We start from the raw sequence: 16,006 nt of genomic DNA, 5'->3' as shown, positions 1-16,006 counted from the left end.
AAGAACAATTTCTGAATGGGGATTTAAATATCCATCCACCACAAAAAAACTAAATGCCTGAAAAATGCATTATTGTAACCTTTGGGAAGTTATCTACTCCAGGGAGCTACCACATTAACAATATACCCCTAAGAGTTGACCCAGTTGTTAAGGAATGGGAACTTGTATGGACAGTGGCCTACCTTTTGACCAACATTTGTCTGTTGTTGTAAGAAAGTCCTTCTGTTTTGCATAGCTGATAAACAAAGAGATTATGTGTAGATCTAGGGATGTCATTGTCCCACTCAGACCTAATTGGGCCAGTCATTTAATATAATGCCCCCTTTGGAATGTATCTGTCCATACATATGCATAAGTGGAACGCCCATAGAGATACTTTACTAAAAGGCTACAAGGCCTAAACAACATGTCCTACACGGACCACCTCAAAGCCATGTCACTATACTTGGCATCCTGCAGATTCCTAAGAGCTGACCTGTGTCTAGCATACTAGGTGTCCCCTGAACCATTACTGATGGATTCACTGCATGTCAGCAAATCAGATGGCATCAGAAATACTCAGTGTAGGGATCTAAACCTATACTGCAACAAAAACAGAATGATTTGGAGAGATAGGTATATATCACAGAAGATACTGCTGCTGTGGAACACAAATCCCCATCTACATTATACAGTGTTCATGTGCCACATGCCTAACAAGGACAGAGTTAAAACTATGACTAATATTCCAAACTTTGTTTACAATGAAGCAGGCACATTAGTTTGCTCACCTATTAGCACAATCAGCAGTGTGACACCCAGCCTTGCATTCACAGTCTTCTGTCCAGGGCAGTGTAATACTGCTCACCTTACCCAAAGCCAAGAAAGAAAAAGGAGGGACTGCTTCTTAACAGAAATCATTGCCTTTCCACCCACCAACCTTGAAAAAAAAGGGGGGGGTGGGCTTCACAGTTGCCTGTACCGAAAGAATGAACCTAGCTCCACCCATACCTTATACTGTTTCTTAACACTCCATCCATCAACAACCTCATACAGTACCTCATTTCCTTCTCTCAGTGCAACATAAGCTCCCTCCAAGGTAAAAAAAACATAGCAAACTTAATCTGTATAACTTCTTTAACCTGATGACATTATGACTGGTATTAATTACTACTTTATTTTTAGATGTCTCAGTAATTCTTGAGGTTATAGATAAGTTTGCCATTGTTTCAAATTAGAGATAATATTTAAATAAATCTATTGTATTTCCCTTTTGTTTCACTACTGTACCATTTTAAATTCTACTCAAAGGTGTTAAAATATCCGAGATGAAAAGTTTCCTTAACTCGCAATGTTAAGTTGTCAATCTCACCTTCATTCTTGCTGGATGGGTTCGGAGCCGATCCTCGGCTCCAACTCGGCCACTTACTAAGCTCGAGAGCTAATTTTACCAGCTCGAGGCAACCCTATATCCCATGATGCAAGGCGGAGACTACCCAGATCTCGTTTGCCACTTCGCTTACGAGGTGCCTCTTTTACCAGCTCTAGGTAAGTTTTCTTCAAATTAAGACTTTTAGTCTCACCCCTTTTAAATTTAATTACCTTAGTTGTTTTCTGAACCTTAACGTTTAATTTAACCCTATTCCCGTTAGTGTTCCCTTTTTTTTGGGTTATTTATCCCTTTTCCCTAGGTTAGGCCTTAAACCTCTCCCTTTCCTAATTTTTCCTGTCAGGGATTCTGTGTGTGTTTGAGTGTGTTGTATCCCTGTTTAGATTTATATTATTGGATTGGGTGTTATTTGTGTGTGTGTCTGTGTTTCCTTGTTACTTGTGTTTCCTCGACACAGCTATGTCGAAGGACACAAAGGTCTCAGGCTTCAAGAAGTGTGACTCGTGCTGTCAGAAGATGTCTCTGACAGATGGTCACACTTCTTGTGTTTACTGCCTGGGACCTCTGCACCTGCAGGACTCTTGTGCTATCTGTCATGCTTTCAGCCCAAGAGTCCTGCAGCAGCGCAGAAATAAATTAATATTGAAGGGCTTATTAAAGCCTGAGAGCTCCCTGACTAAGTCGGCTCCGGGGAAGCCCTCAAAACCAGTTAAGCCTTCGGCTTCAAGTCCCAAGCCATCGGCTACTGGTTCTTCTTCTTCAGTGTCAAGATCGGCTCCGGCCGGAGCCGATCCTTCTCTTTTAGAAGTCACAGTATCGGCTCCATCCGGCACCGATATTGCCAGATCTGGGCACTCAGTGTCGGCTCCGGCTGGAGCCGACGTATCCTCGGCTCCTTCGGCTCCACCTATCTCTAAAAAGAGATCACGATCCCCCTCATTGGAATCGATACGTCCGGCTCCGAGATCACCCCTGCTCTCGGAGCGGAGCCATTGGAGCCGTTCTTCTCGGTCGTCCAGGCTGTCTGATCACGACCTTGAGAGAGTGGTGAGTAGACTATTAAAGTCTCAGGCATTGGCCCAAATGCTCCATAGCCCGACTCAACAGACGGTAGATATCACACATCCACCTAACATTCCTCCTTCGCCTCTCTTACAGAGCTCGGAGTCGGAGCTCCTCGGAGCCGTGACTGTTGTAACTTCGGAGCCGATACCACCCCCCTTTCGGCTCCGTCGTCCTCTGCTCCGATTTCCTCCTTGAGGCCTTCATTGGAGGGATCCGGGTGTCTGGTCTCTCTCGTCGGCTCCGAGGGGCGAGTGGCATCGGACCCTTGTCCGACCCCGTTCTCCCTCTCGGGGCTTCGGCGTTGGTGAGCTCAGCCCCGACATCTGCCTCGGTGCCTTCCCTGTCGGTGAGGCCTGGAGTTCCTATCTTTTTGGAGCGGGAACCTTCTGGCGTCTCTGACGGGGGATCCTTCGAGGTGATGAGGAGTGTACTAGCCCCTGGGCATAGTCAATGGTCAGTTCCGTCAGCTCCTCCCACTACAGTGCCCATTGACGTCTCTTCCCACTCTCTTGCTCCCGGACCCAGAGATCCAACACCTCAGGTTTCCCCATTGGGAATATCTTCCTCTTCCGAGGCTTCTCCTGATCCGTCAGGTGAACCTCCACGTAAGAGGACATGTAAGAGGAAACATCTAGACTCCCCCGAGTCTATTACATCTGATACTGACTTGGATGAGTCGGAGGAATCCCCAAGGTCCCCCTCTGAGGATGTCTCTTTCTCAGACATCCTTGAACTCCTTAAGCAGAGGGGGAACTGGCCTTCCATTAATCCTTCCGAGGATGAGTCAGTATACCTGGAGGCATTCGGATCTCGACCCTCCACCTCCTGGGTGTCTCCGCCTTTCGACCCTCTTATGGACGTGGTATCTCGGAAGGCGTGGATGGCCCCAGATTCGGTGGAACCTATTCCTTGGAGGCCTTCTAAATTCATTACGGCCCCACCTGATAGGCAATATTTGACAAAAGGTGTCCCGGTTGATGCCATGGTGGTGGCTGCAGCCACCAAGAAGGAACTAGCTGATCCTTCAGTACCTGTCCATCCTCCTAACAAGGATTCTAGGACTATGGATAGGTACGGCAAGCGGATTTTTTCTTCAGCGACCTTTGCCATGCGATCGCTGAACTACTTGTGTCACTTCACCCACCTTCAAAGAGATGTTCTTAAAGAGTTGGGAGAAGTTTTACAGGATCCGTCAGCTGCTGGGTCTCAGGATAAGATTAGCTCACAGCTAGGAATCATAAACTCCATTGTTAACTCCTCCATGCGGCTCATTTCATATGCAGCTGATGGAGCGAGTAGGGCCGCAGGCACAGGAGTGGCTTTAAGGCGTCAATCCTGGATGCGGCTTTGTAATTTTGCAGACCCCTTCAAGGCGTCCTTCACAAACTCTCCTTTTGATGGTTCGACCTTGTTCGGACCTCAAGTGAAAGACACCTTGACTAGATGCGAACAAGATGGCAAGACTCTTTCTGCCGTAGGAGTCCGTTTCTCCACCCCTTCAAGACCTTACCCAAAAGGTCAGAAGGGAGGGAAAATGTGGTTCCACAACTCTCAAGGAGTCACGCCTGACACATGAGGTCAGTTTACCCCCAGAGGCAGAGGGGGTAACAACAACAGACGCTGCCCTAGGGGCAGAGGGGGTCCGCAGAATCAGGGTAGCAGGGAGCCTCTCTCTGACAAACCCTTCCAGCATCCCTGAGATGTTGCCCGATTGTCCACCTTCGGAGGCAGTCGGGGGAAGATTATCGCTGTACCCAATAGCCTGGCTTTCCCTTTCTCAAGACAAATGGGTACAGTCGATTATATCCGAGGGTTACAAAATTCCCTTTATTCAAACCCCAGTTCAGCAAAAGGGAACCCTTCCAGATGTTCCACCCGGTCTAAGGGAACTAGCAGTACCAGAGATATCAAAACTGCTAGCAAAAAGAGCCATCCAGCCAGTCCCAGCAGACCAAATAGGATCCGGAATCTACTCAAGGTTCTTTTTAGTACCAAAAAAGACAGGGGACTGGAGACCAATATTAGATCTCAGCAAACTAAACAAGTTTGTAAAGAAAACAAGATTCCGGATGGTCACGCTTCAGTCCATTCTACCCTTTCTGGGCAAGGACAATTGGATGTGCTCGGTAGATCTTCAGGATGCGTACTATCACATAAAAATTCACAGGCGCTCCAGAAGGTTTCTCCGCTTTCGGCTGGGGACCAGTCACTTCCAATTCAGGGCCCTGCCTTTTGGACTCACTACAGCCCCCAGAGTGTTCACCAAATGTATGGCAGCGGTTACGGCTCACCTGAGACGTCAAGGATTCCAGGTGTTTCCATATCTAGATGACTGGCTCCTCACTGCCACCACCAGGCATCAACTTCTCCAAGCCAGAGATTACACCATTCACATTTGCAGAGGGCTAGGAATTTCTATAAATTTCGAAAAATCTGCCTTGTTGCCTTGTCAATCTATTACTTTTATAGGCGCAAAATTGGACACCATACAACTTTCAGCAAAGTTAACAGACCAAAGGATCTTGGACATTCAAAATCACGTCCAGGTGATTCTCTTCAGCAACAAAATTCAGGCCAGATTTGCTCTGAAAGTATTGGGTCTTATGGCGGCCGCCATAACACTTCTTCCCTTTGCCCGCTTTTACATGCGTCTTCTACAATGGATGCTATTCGCCCAATGGTCCTTTCAACAACTTCCCATGCGTCACAGGATCATAATAACTCCAACTTGCAAAAGGCATCTGACCTGGTGGATATCGTCCCCTCAAGTCCATCAGGGCAGACCCTTTGTTCCTCCTGCCCCGGTCGCCACGGTTACATCGGACGCCTCCCTGATCGGGTGGGGGGGGCATTATCAGGGCAGGATGGTCCATGACACTTGGCAACCTTTCGAATACCACCTGCACATAAATGTCCTAGAGATGAGAGCAGTGCTTTTAACATTGCAAGCCCTCAACGACTCTCTTGGAACTATTGCAGTCCAAACGGACAATATGTCCGTAGTGTGGTATATCAACAAACAGGACGGAACCAAGTCCTATCCACTGTGTCGAGAGGCTCTCAGACTTTGGCAGTGGGCAATCTCTTCTCAGCGGTTTCTGATAGCAATGCATATCTCTGGGAAATCCAACATCATAACGGACAGGTTGAGCAGAGCTATTCTCATGCCTCACGAGTTGTCTCTCAAACAATCAGTGACGGAAGAGATTTTTCAGGAGTGGGGGCCTTCCTTGCTGTGACCTTTTTGCTACACCTCAAAAGAGCAAATGCCCCGACTTCTTCTCTCTCTTCCCCCTTCCAGGCCATCCCCCCAGAGATGCTCTAACCCAAGATTGGCCCCGGGGACTTCTTTATGCCTTTCCCCCCTTTCCTCTGATACCTCAAGTAATTCAGAAAGCAACCGCCTTGAGAGCCAAGTTGATTCTCATTGCCACTTATTGGCCACGAGAGATATGGTTTCCGTTCCTACATCGTTATCTCTTGGTACAGCCATGGCATCTGAACCCGGTTCCAGATCTTCTGACCCACCAGTCGGGGCAGCTGCACCAATCCATACCTTCTCTCAACCTCACTGCTTGGTTGCTCCACTTCCATCCTTAGCCAGGCTTCCTATGATTTCTAATCCCGTCCGGGATATCATAGTAGCTTCCCTTAAATCTTCCACCAGAAGGATTTACACTAGTAAATGGCAACGTTTCTCCTTCTGGGCAAAAGCTAGGAATATAGACCCCTATACTGCTCCGATTCATTCGGTCTTGGACTTCCTATCCGAGATTTTTCATTCAGGATCTTCTTCTTCCACAGTAAAAGTTCAGCTGGCAGCCATTTTGAATTTTCATATAGGCTTTTTGGACCACAACATTATGTCACATAAACTTTGCAAGGCATTCCTTAGAGGTATCTTTTTACTTAAACCTCCGATTAGAGACCCCCCACCACAGTGGGATCTAAATTTAATTTTAACATTCTTGATTCTTCCCCCTTTTGGACCTGCGGCTGCCTGTTCATTGAAATTTCTTTCTTGGAAGACACTCTTTCTAGTTGCCATTACTTCTGCCAGGAGAGTATCTGAGCTTCATGCTCTCTGCATTCGTCCTCCCTACTTAATCTTCCACAAAGACAGGGTTTCTCTAAGGACTAATCTGTCTTTCTTACCCAAAGTGGCATCGCAGACGAACTTAAATCAATCCATTGATCTTCCAGTTTTTTTCCCAAATTATTCCGATAGAGCGGAACAAAAACTACATTATCTTGATGTTCACCGCCAACTCAGATATTATCTGGACAAAACTAAACATTTTAGGAAATCTGATCAACTGTTTCTATCCTATGCAGAGAACAGGAAAGGCCTTCCAGTCTCCAAGGTGACTTAATCTAGATGGCTGTCTTCTGTGATTACTTACATTTATCAGCTCAGAGGCAAAGAGTTAATTTCTAGGCCAAAAGCCCATTCTACCACAGCTCTAGATACATCTACAGCTTTTCAGGCTAGACTTCCAATAGACACTATTTGTGCAGCAGCCACATGGGCCTCTCCTCATACCTTTGTTTCACATTACAAATTAGACTTGGCCTCCAGAGACAGAGCGAATTTTGGTTCCACTGTTCTCAAGAGTCTGTTCCATTGAGCCACCCAGGATAGAGGTGCTAGGGTCACGGCCCCTCCAGCAAGAATGAAGGCGAGATTGACAACTTAACATTAAGAAGTTATGTACCTACCATAACATTCCATGTTAGTTGTCTTCTCTCGCCTTCTTTCTTGCATCCCGCCCACCATCCCCCTGGCCTGGTCAGACCGAGAAGATTATGCCTCTTCTCTTAAGAGGCTGTATCCTTTTTTCCAGCTAATCAGCTCCTAGTGTCACTAGATTAGGTTGATTCTTTTCAGAGGATTATGATTATTATGATTGTCATTTTTAGTATTATTACCTCTTCTTCCTCCTCTGCAGTTGGAGGAATATATTGCATAATTTCCTTAGCTACCAAACGAGATCTGGGTAGTCTCTGCCTTGCATCATGGGATATAGGGTTGCCTTGAGCTGGTAAAATTAGCTCTCGAGCTTAGTAAGTGGCCGAGTCATCGGAGCCGAGGATCGGCTCCGAACCCATCCAGCAAGAAAGAAGGCGAGAGAAGACAACTAACATGGAACGTTATGGTAGGTACATAACTTCTTATTAATTTTAATAGGAGTACTATTTTGAAAACCTGGAATGTAATAAAGGAACATGATAAAAGCTGGTGTAGACTGAATTTTTTTCAAAGTTTTTGTTTTTAAGATGAACGTCTTCCATGGGTTGCTGTTTTTTTCTCAGTTCTGAGTTTCCACCAACCTCCTTCTGAATATCTTAAGACCACATCTTAACAGCACTGAAGTGTGCTTACCAAGCCTTTGTTAAGCACCTCTTAGCACTGTTAAGATTGGGACTCATGGTAAGGACTTCTGTAAGATGACTAAGAAGTTTATTTTCTTCTCAATTTCAAAGTCTAATTATGACGTTTCATACACTACAAAATGTAAGCACCTTTGAAAGCTGTTATGATTGGATCTCCTGGCAGAGTAATGCAGTGCATAACTGCCTCATCTTTCTGAAGAGCTTGGTATTTCATTAGGACATAGCTTGATTTTTTCTTTGCTTATTTATAACAGAGTTCTAAAGAGTACTAAATTAACTTAGATGCTGCTGGAGAAGTTAAAGGAAACTAAGAAGCTAAACAAAACAATAATTCTCTATAAATGAACAAGTATTGTCTATGAATGAGAAAGTGAGATAGTTGGCAAGTAAAACTTAAGACAGTAATCCCTTATTACATATGCACACTTTTGTTAACCACAAATGTTTAAACACTGTTTCTGCACTTCAGCTGCAGTGAAAAAACAGTATTTGGTATTGGAAGATGCTTGTTTAACATCTGGTTCCCTCTTCATGTAGGTGTAGCACTGAATGAAGAAAAACTGCCTAGACTTGATTCCCCTCTCCTACTTTTAACTTGTCGGGGGTGGTCTTTAATAAGTATGCCTCATGTCTGATACCAGTTGCATCTCCCAGCTCTAAAGAATCTTTAGTCACTTTTATGCATCGCAGAGTCTTTAAGACACTAGCCATTTACAGGCAATAGTGAAAGTGACAGAGAAGATTACATTTAGAAATATAGTGTAATGTTCTTGTGTATTTCAGTGGTGATACCATGAGCAGCACAATTTGCAGTGATAAGACTTAGTTCTATTACATTACCTAATAGATTATCCAGAAACACTGGATATCTGCAAGCCATGTTTGACTTGGGCAAGTTTCATTGAAATGCCATTTCTGGCACTTTACTGCTAAAATTTTGGGCTAGAAGATATTGCTGTTTAAGAAAACTGACTGCTTGAAATATATATTTCATATATTATTTTTGACAAGGGACATTTTTGATACCTAATTTTCCTTTTTCTTCTGAGTCACAAATTGAATACTCAAAACTTGGACTTAGCACTCAATTGCTTCCTTCTTCAGCTGTTTAAAAGAATGTAGCAGGGTATCTAACTTCACTCATACATGATTCACCATTGTTGTCTTCCCATCTCATGTGCTTTGTGAAAAGGAAAAAATATGTGCTGGTGCCAGTTTGCCTTAGCAAGCTCTTGATGCAGGTATAGACTTGTTGAATTCAGCTGTTAATGCATTATCCTGTATACAAGTTCTTAATTAACCTATCCCTTTTTACATGTGTCTGTATGATTCTTTTTAGGGATTTGTGACAGGAGGGAAAGATGGTATGGTGGCTTTGTGGGATGACAGCTATGAACGGTGCCTTAAAACCTATGCCATCAAACGGGCAGCTTTGGCCCCTGGCTCCAAAGGTAATGTGAAAAAATTATAAGTGTTAAAATGGTCTCTTAAGACTTTGTGTTAACCTAAATTAAATACCTGCTAGCTTTGTTTGTAGTATGGTAGAGGTGGCATGAGTTGAATGTGTAGTTATGGGGTTTCCTCTTGCATTAGATTTGTGGTTCTTCTTCTTTATCATCATCATCATCAATAATCCATAATCCCCCCTTTCCCATTTTCTACTTGGGGTCAGAGTGTCTTGTCGGCTGTTAGCATGTGTCTCATTTCAGTGCCACTTTCCAACTTTCTTCAAAAGTCTTGCGTGACTCTCTCAGGTCTTCAAAAAATGACCAGCACACAAATCAGCTCCAAAATCAAGTTTACTTTATAAAAAGGGTGTGAATATAATTATCACACATCAGCATAGCAAAAATCCATTCAACATCACAATGATGTAAAATGCATACCGGTTTCAGCCCATAGCCTTCATCAGTGCATACAAAAAATGCTGATAATCCTGAACAATTTATAGGGCAGTGTATACACACCCTAATTTAAATAAATTAGCTCTTAAAGTTGTTCAGTGATCCCTGGGTAGAACAAAGACCCTAATTTAATAATCCACATATGCTCTTTATTATTCAGTAATGAAGACAGCATTTTAACCCATAATGAATGTACAGTTATTTTACAACTAGTAGATTTAGTCTTGAAATACAATTTTATTTATTTTAAGGGGGAATATTTTCACCAAATAAAAGGTGTAGCCATGGGTGCAGCCTACGCACCAACATATGAGAATTTAGTTTTAGAAAAATGGGAGGAAAAGCACATATTAAATTCTATACATAGCCAAAAATGGCTCCTGTATAAAAGATTCTTGGATGACATTTGTATTTTTTGGGTGGCACCCAAAGAAGAGATTCCTGACTTCATTAACTTTTTAAATAATACCACAAATTTCTTGAAATTCACACACAATGTGAAATATGAAAAGGTGCAGTACTTGGATGTAGAGATTTACAAGAGAGACAATAAGTTCAACTCTAAGGTGTACATGAAAAGCACTTACTCGAATTCTTATTTACATTTTAACAGTGCTCACCCTATGCATCAAAAAAGAAATCTGGTTAGGGGGCAATACATAAGATCGTCTAGAATGACATCTAATAATGATGATTTTATAGAAGAAATGAAAATTTTGAATCAGATGTTTAGGACAAGGAACTACCCAGATAGTTTAGTTGAACAAATAGAGAAAGAGGTCTTAGAAGGAAGATTAACAGAATTACATACATAGGTTCATACTAGGCTAACTGCCCTTGTGAGCCATTTTAAGCCTAGACAATTATCCCTTGTAAGACTCAAACCTTGCATCTTGTGTTTGTAAGGCAAACACCTCAACCATTAGGCCACCCTCCCAACTTTCCCCACAAACTTTAAACCTTAATAGAATACAATTCTTGTTTCAGTTTAATTAGGGGGATTATTGAGAAGGAATGGAATAGATTCATTGCCATTACAGACTTAGATAGGATAACTAAGGAAAGGTTGAAAGTAGTATACAAAAATTCTTATACCCTGAAAAATTTGCTAGAAAAGAATTACGTCTCTGACTTTTCAAATAATAGAAGAAATGGAACTTTTAAATGTGGACATTGTTCACAGTGTGTCTACATTGTTAATAAAGAAACTATTCACTTAGTTTACTTGGCAACATGTCAAGCTTGCCAAGCATTTTATGTTGGAAAGACAGAGCGTAAATTAAAAAGAAGAATTTATGAGCATGTAAACGACATACAAAATAATAAAGAAACTAATGCGCTATACAAACATAAACATGACTGTGAAGATGCCCATTTTTTGATCTTTGTATTGGAAAGGGTGAAAATTAATGGAAGGGGAGGCTTATGGGAGGAAAAAAAATTGAGTATAGAGAGCGCTGGTGGCAGGTAACTTTACAGGCTAATAAGTGGCCAGGGTTAAATGATTGTATTTCCATAGCCCCCCTTCTCAAACTTAGAGCTGCAAAATTATAAGTTACAGTTTAGCACACAACCTGGATCCTTGAATTATACTTTTTCAAAAGAAATGTGGTTTTATGCATTTGTTCTCTGTATTTTTTAAAATGTTTTAACATAATCCCTTTAAAATGGTGCAAAACATTATTTAAGGTTTTAATCCCTTGTTCATTTATTTTTTATTTCAATAAGAGCAAACATCATTATTGACTTTTAAAAAAAATGCGTTTCATTTATTAATAAAATCTTCATATTTTTATAGTGTGATTTCATAGGTGACTACAAGATGGTGTAACAAATCAACAGAATGATTTTTCTTAGATTATGAACTGCGGTGGTGGTGCTGTGGTAGCATTGTCACCGCATAGTAAGACGTTGTCCTGTTTGATTCTCAGCTAGAGCGTCTTCTGTGTGGAGACATGCGTGAATGGGCGTACCTTCGTTGAAGGTTGTGTGTCAGGGCTGGCAACTCGGCACGTAAAAAATCCAATGCCAATCATTAGCGGACCGGAGTTCCGCTGTGGCGACCCCTAACCGGGAAAAGCCGAAAGACACAACAACATATGGAATAGCTTATATTGCACAATAACATATGATCTGAAGTAGGAACTTCATTTGTCAGCAACCTGTGGGATACTGATCCGATCTCGGATCCGAGCCGGCAACTTCTAACATAGCATAGATCTGAGCTCCTAGCTCCTCCCCTTACCCATAATCCCCTACCTGCCCTAACTGACCTCAGATCTAGTTTGCCGCTCTTCAAGCAACAGCTAGGTTCAGAGCTCTTGGCGTTCTGTGAGAAAAAAAGTTTTTATATTTTTTCTTCTGAGTGACTGGTTGTGTGTGTGATAGGTTTACCCTTTCTCCTTTTACATTTATAACTTACTTGTTTTATTTTAAGTATAATTCTCCCTCCCACGCTGGTCGTAGCGTGTGTGTGTGACTGGATTAGGGGCCTAGTGAGTGTGCTTTCTTCAGTATGTCGGAGGCCCCTAAGGCAATTTTTTCAAAATGCACCGAGTGTGGTCACAAGCTTTCACCGGCTGATGGCCACACTCGGTGCGTTAGGTGCCTTGGGGTTGAACACCTCTCATCGGGTTGCGCGATTTACGCGGCGTTCAACCCCAGGGCACTCAAGGATTGAAGGTCAAAGCTAGTTCTGGCGGGTCTTCTACTCCCAGACTCTGCTTCGGCATCTGGTGCTTCGGTGCCTGCTACCCCCCCCCCCGGTAGCGGTCACCCCGGCCTCCCTTCCTCCGACCGGGACTCAACCTCCCGCTTTGACTCCGGAGGATAGAGAGGCCAGGAAAGAGAAGCGGCGGGAGAAGCACCTTAAGCGGTGGGCCGAGGACTCTTCATCGGCCCCGCCCGCCAAGAGGGCTTTCCCATCCAAGTCTTCTCGATCTCCTCCTCCTTGGATCCGATCCCCTTGTTTCTCCCCGGGTCCTGAGGAGGAGGTGATCCGGTCCCCGTCGAGGTCATCGAGGCGACACTCCAGGTCTGCCTTGGTGGCCTCGTCGAGGTCCACTTTTAGCATGTCTGATGCAGATATGGACCGGATGATGAGGAGATTCATCCAGGCCCAGATGCAGATGGGAGTGCTCTTGCCCCCCCCCCCCTCTGGGGGGGAGCTCGACCCCTTTTTTCACTCCTATAGCTCCTTCTCCGACCCGCATTCTGGGCTTGGAGCCGAGCCACGTTGGATCCGGGGGTAGGTCGGAGCCGACCGTGCTGGGCACGTCGGCTCCGACTATTCCCTCGAGTCTGTTGGATCCGACCTCTCGGAGCCGTGGGCCGAGTTTCGGATCCGAGGGATTCGGTGTGCTTTTGGCTCTGTCCCAGTCGGAGCACACTGGTCCTTCGGATCCGACGTTCTCGGCGCCGGGTCCAATCCCCGCTTCGGATCCGAGTGGGAGTCGGATCTCGGATCCTTCTGAGAGCGGTTCCCCCCCGGCTTTTGCTGCGGTGGAGAGGGCACTGTTGAGTGCTTTCAGGCCTCCGGTCCTGGCTTTGGCTCCCTCCTGCACTCCTTCTCATCTGAACCTGGCTCCCCTCATCCGGACCTCTGGGCAGCCTGCCTTAGCGCCTTTAGGAGTTCCAGTGGAACAGGTTACAGCCCGTGAGGTCTCCTCGGACAGCCCCCCCGAGGAGATTCTCCACAAGGCAAAGTGCAAAAGGAGGCACATAGACTCCCCTGAGAGTCTCACAGAAGATACGGACTTGGATGAAGGGGAAGGCTCCCCGAGATCACCCCCTGAGGATGTCTCGTTTGGAGACATCATGCAAATGCTCAAAATCAGAGGTGGGTGTTCTGCCCCCAAGGCTTCCTCTGACGAGTCCGTATTCCTTGAGGCGTTCGAGGCAGGACCATCTACCTCTTGGGTGTCCCCTCCACCCGACCCCCTGGTGGATCTCATATCCTCTAGGGCTTGGAAGGAACCGGACACCGTAGAGCCGATCTCCAGACGCCCAGACAAAATTTTGAGCCCCCCTGCAGAGAGATCACATTGGAGCAGAGGTCCCCCTGTGGATGCCATGTTGGTGGCTGCAGCCACTAAGAAAGAGTTGGCTCAAGAGAGCCCCACGGTTCATCCCCCAAGCAAGGAGTCTCGCGCGATGGACCGTCTTGGGAAGCGGGCATTCAGTTCAGCGACCTTCTCTATGAGGGCCTTGAACTATATGGCACACATTATTAGGATGCAGCGGGACCTAATTAAGGAATACGCTGCTTCACCCCCGGGGTCCATGTAAGAGGGAGACAAGGATTTGTACTCTTCCCGAATGGCCACCCTCCGCTCTATCTCTAATACCTCTATGCAGCTATTGTCTCATGCTACAGAGGGAGCCGCTAGAGCAGGCGGAGTCGGGCTTGTCATGAGGAGACAGGCCTGGCTCCATCACTGTGACTTCTCGGAACCCTTTAAGGCGTCATTTGCAAATTCCCCTTTTGATGGTTCTGCACTGTTCGGCAAAACTGTTCGCAACACTCTTGTCCAGAGCGAGAAAGACAGGAAGACCTTGTCTGCCGTCGGAGTCCGCTTCTCTGCGCCCCAGAGGTCCTTTTCCAAGAACCAAAAGGGTCAGAAGAAGATGTGGTTCTGAAAATCGCATCAATCTCAGTCTGCTCAGGACAACCAGTCCTCTCGTGGCAGAGGAGGACAGGGAGGACGCCGCCCCAGAGGCAGAGGGGGTCCAAGGAATTTTGGGTCCAGAGAACCTTTCTCTGAGAGGCCCACGCAGAACCCCTGAGGGGTTTCCCGACTGCTCCACTCTGGAGGCAGTCGGGGGGCGTTTTTCGAAGCACCTGGCAAAATGGGAGTCCATAGCAACAGATTGCTGGGTGCTTCGCATTATATCCAGAGGTTACCTAATTCCCTTCATAGCCAACCCCAGAATCAGAAGCCTTCCCGACGTCCCACCCAGTCAAAAGAAGGCAGCCGCTGCAGAAATCCAGCAGCTTATACAAAAAAGAGCCATCCAGCCCGTCCCCCCAGATCAAGTCGGATTAGGGTTTTACTCCAGGTTCTTTCTGGTGCCAAAAAAGACCTCTCTTTCCTAAACCTGGCGGTACCCAAACAAAAGTTCCGAATGGTCATGTTGCAATCCGTCCTCCCCTTATTGCGGGAGGAGGACTGGATGTGCTCTATAGACCTCAAGGATGCGTACTATCACGTTCTAGTAGACAGGCATTCCAGGAGGTTCCTTTGCTTCCGGCTGGGAGCCAGTCACTGTCAATTCAGGGTCCTCCCCTTTGGTCTCACCTCAGCCCCCAGGGTGTTCACCAAGGTGCTAGCGGTAGTAGCGGCCCACCTGAGACTCCAGGGATTTCAGGTCTTTCCATACCTGGACGACTGGCTCCTCACAGCCCCAACAAGGCATCTACTTTGCTCAGGCAGGGACTATTTTCTCGGTCTGGCTCCTCTATTAGGATTAACCATCAACATGACCAAATCTTCTCTCATCCCTACACAGATGCTAGATTTTATAGGGGCAAGACTGGATTCCAGACAGATGCTTGCGTTCTTGACTCCAGATCGACTTCGGAGCCTGATGTTACACGTGCAGGCCATTCTTCATCTGCAAACTCCTTCGGCGGAATTGGTTCTGAGGGCCCTAGGATCTATGGTGGCTGCAATTCCTCTGCTACCATTGGCCCGGTTGAACATGAGGATTCTACAGTGGACCCTCCAGGTACAATGGTCCCTGTCTTGCTACCCTCTGTCTCACCCCGTTTCCTTAAGCAAGGTTTGCAGAGAATCGCTCCTGTGGTGGCTCCAGTCTCCCAACCTCCACACGGGCCGTCCCTTCTCACTACCTCCGCCAGTCGACACAGTGACCACGGACGCTTCTCGCCTGGGGTGGGGGGGTGGGCATTTTTCAGGCAGAACAGTCCAAGGCACTTGGAATGACGTACAGACCTCTTTGCATATCAACGTTCTAGAGATGAGAGCGGTGCTTTTGACGTTGCGAGCACTACACAACTCTCTTCTGGTAGGGACAATTGCGGTACAGACAGACAACATGTCAGTAGTCTGGTACATCAACAAACAAGGGGGAACCAGGTCTTACACCCTTTGCCGCGAGGCCATGAGAGTGTGGGAATGGGTGATTTCCACCAACCGCTTTCTCATAGCAACGCACATTCCGGGACGGTCCAACATTTTAGCGGACAGGCTCAGTCGTACTGTCCTGACTCCTTACGAGTGGTCTCTCAACCACAGAGTGGCAGAGCAGGTAT

At 45.8% G+C, this 16,006-nt stretch overlaps 1 protein-coding gene across 1 annotated transcript in view; it reads left to right on the top strand.

Annotated features, from left to right (window-relative positions):
- Positions 1-16,006, top strand: part of LOC122803780 (echinoderm microtubule-associated protein-like 5) — a 3,919,718-nt gene that overhangs the window by 2,363,833 nt on the left and 1,539,879 nt on the right. Inside the window, exon 19 of the mRNA XM_044073467.1 lies at positions 9,168-9,279. Coding sequence (XP_043929402.1) covers positions 9,168-9,279 — 112 coding nt within the window. The remainder of the gene's footprint in view (positions 1-9,167; positions 9,280-16,006) is intronic.

Source organism: Protopterus annectens, chromosome 6.part0 (genome assembly GCF_019279795.1).
Source record: "Protopterus annectens isolate FY-2018-M chromosome 6.part0, PAN1.0, whole genome shotgun sequence".
NCBI classification, from domain to species: domain Eukaryota; kingdom Metazoa; phylum Chordata; order Ceratodontiformes; family Protopteridae; genus Protopterus; species Protopterus annectens.
Note: the sequence above shows the minus strand (reverse complement) of the source record. Positions and strands in the feature narration are given on the sequence as shown.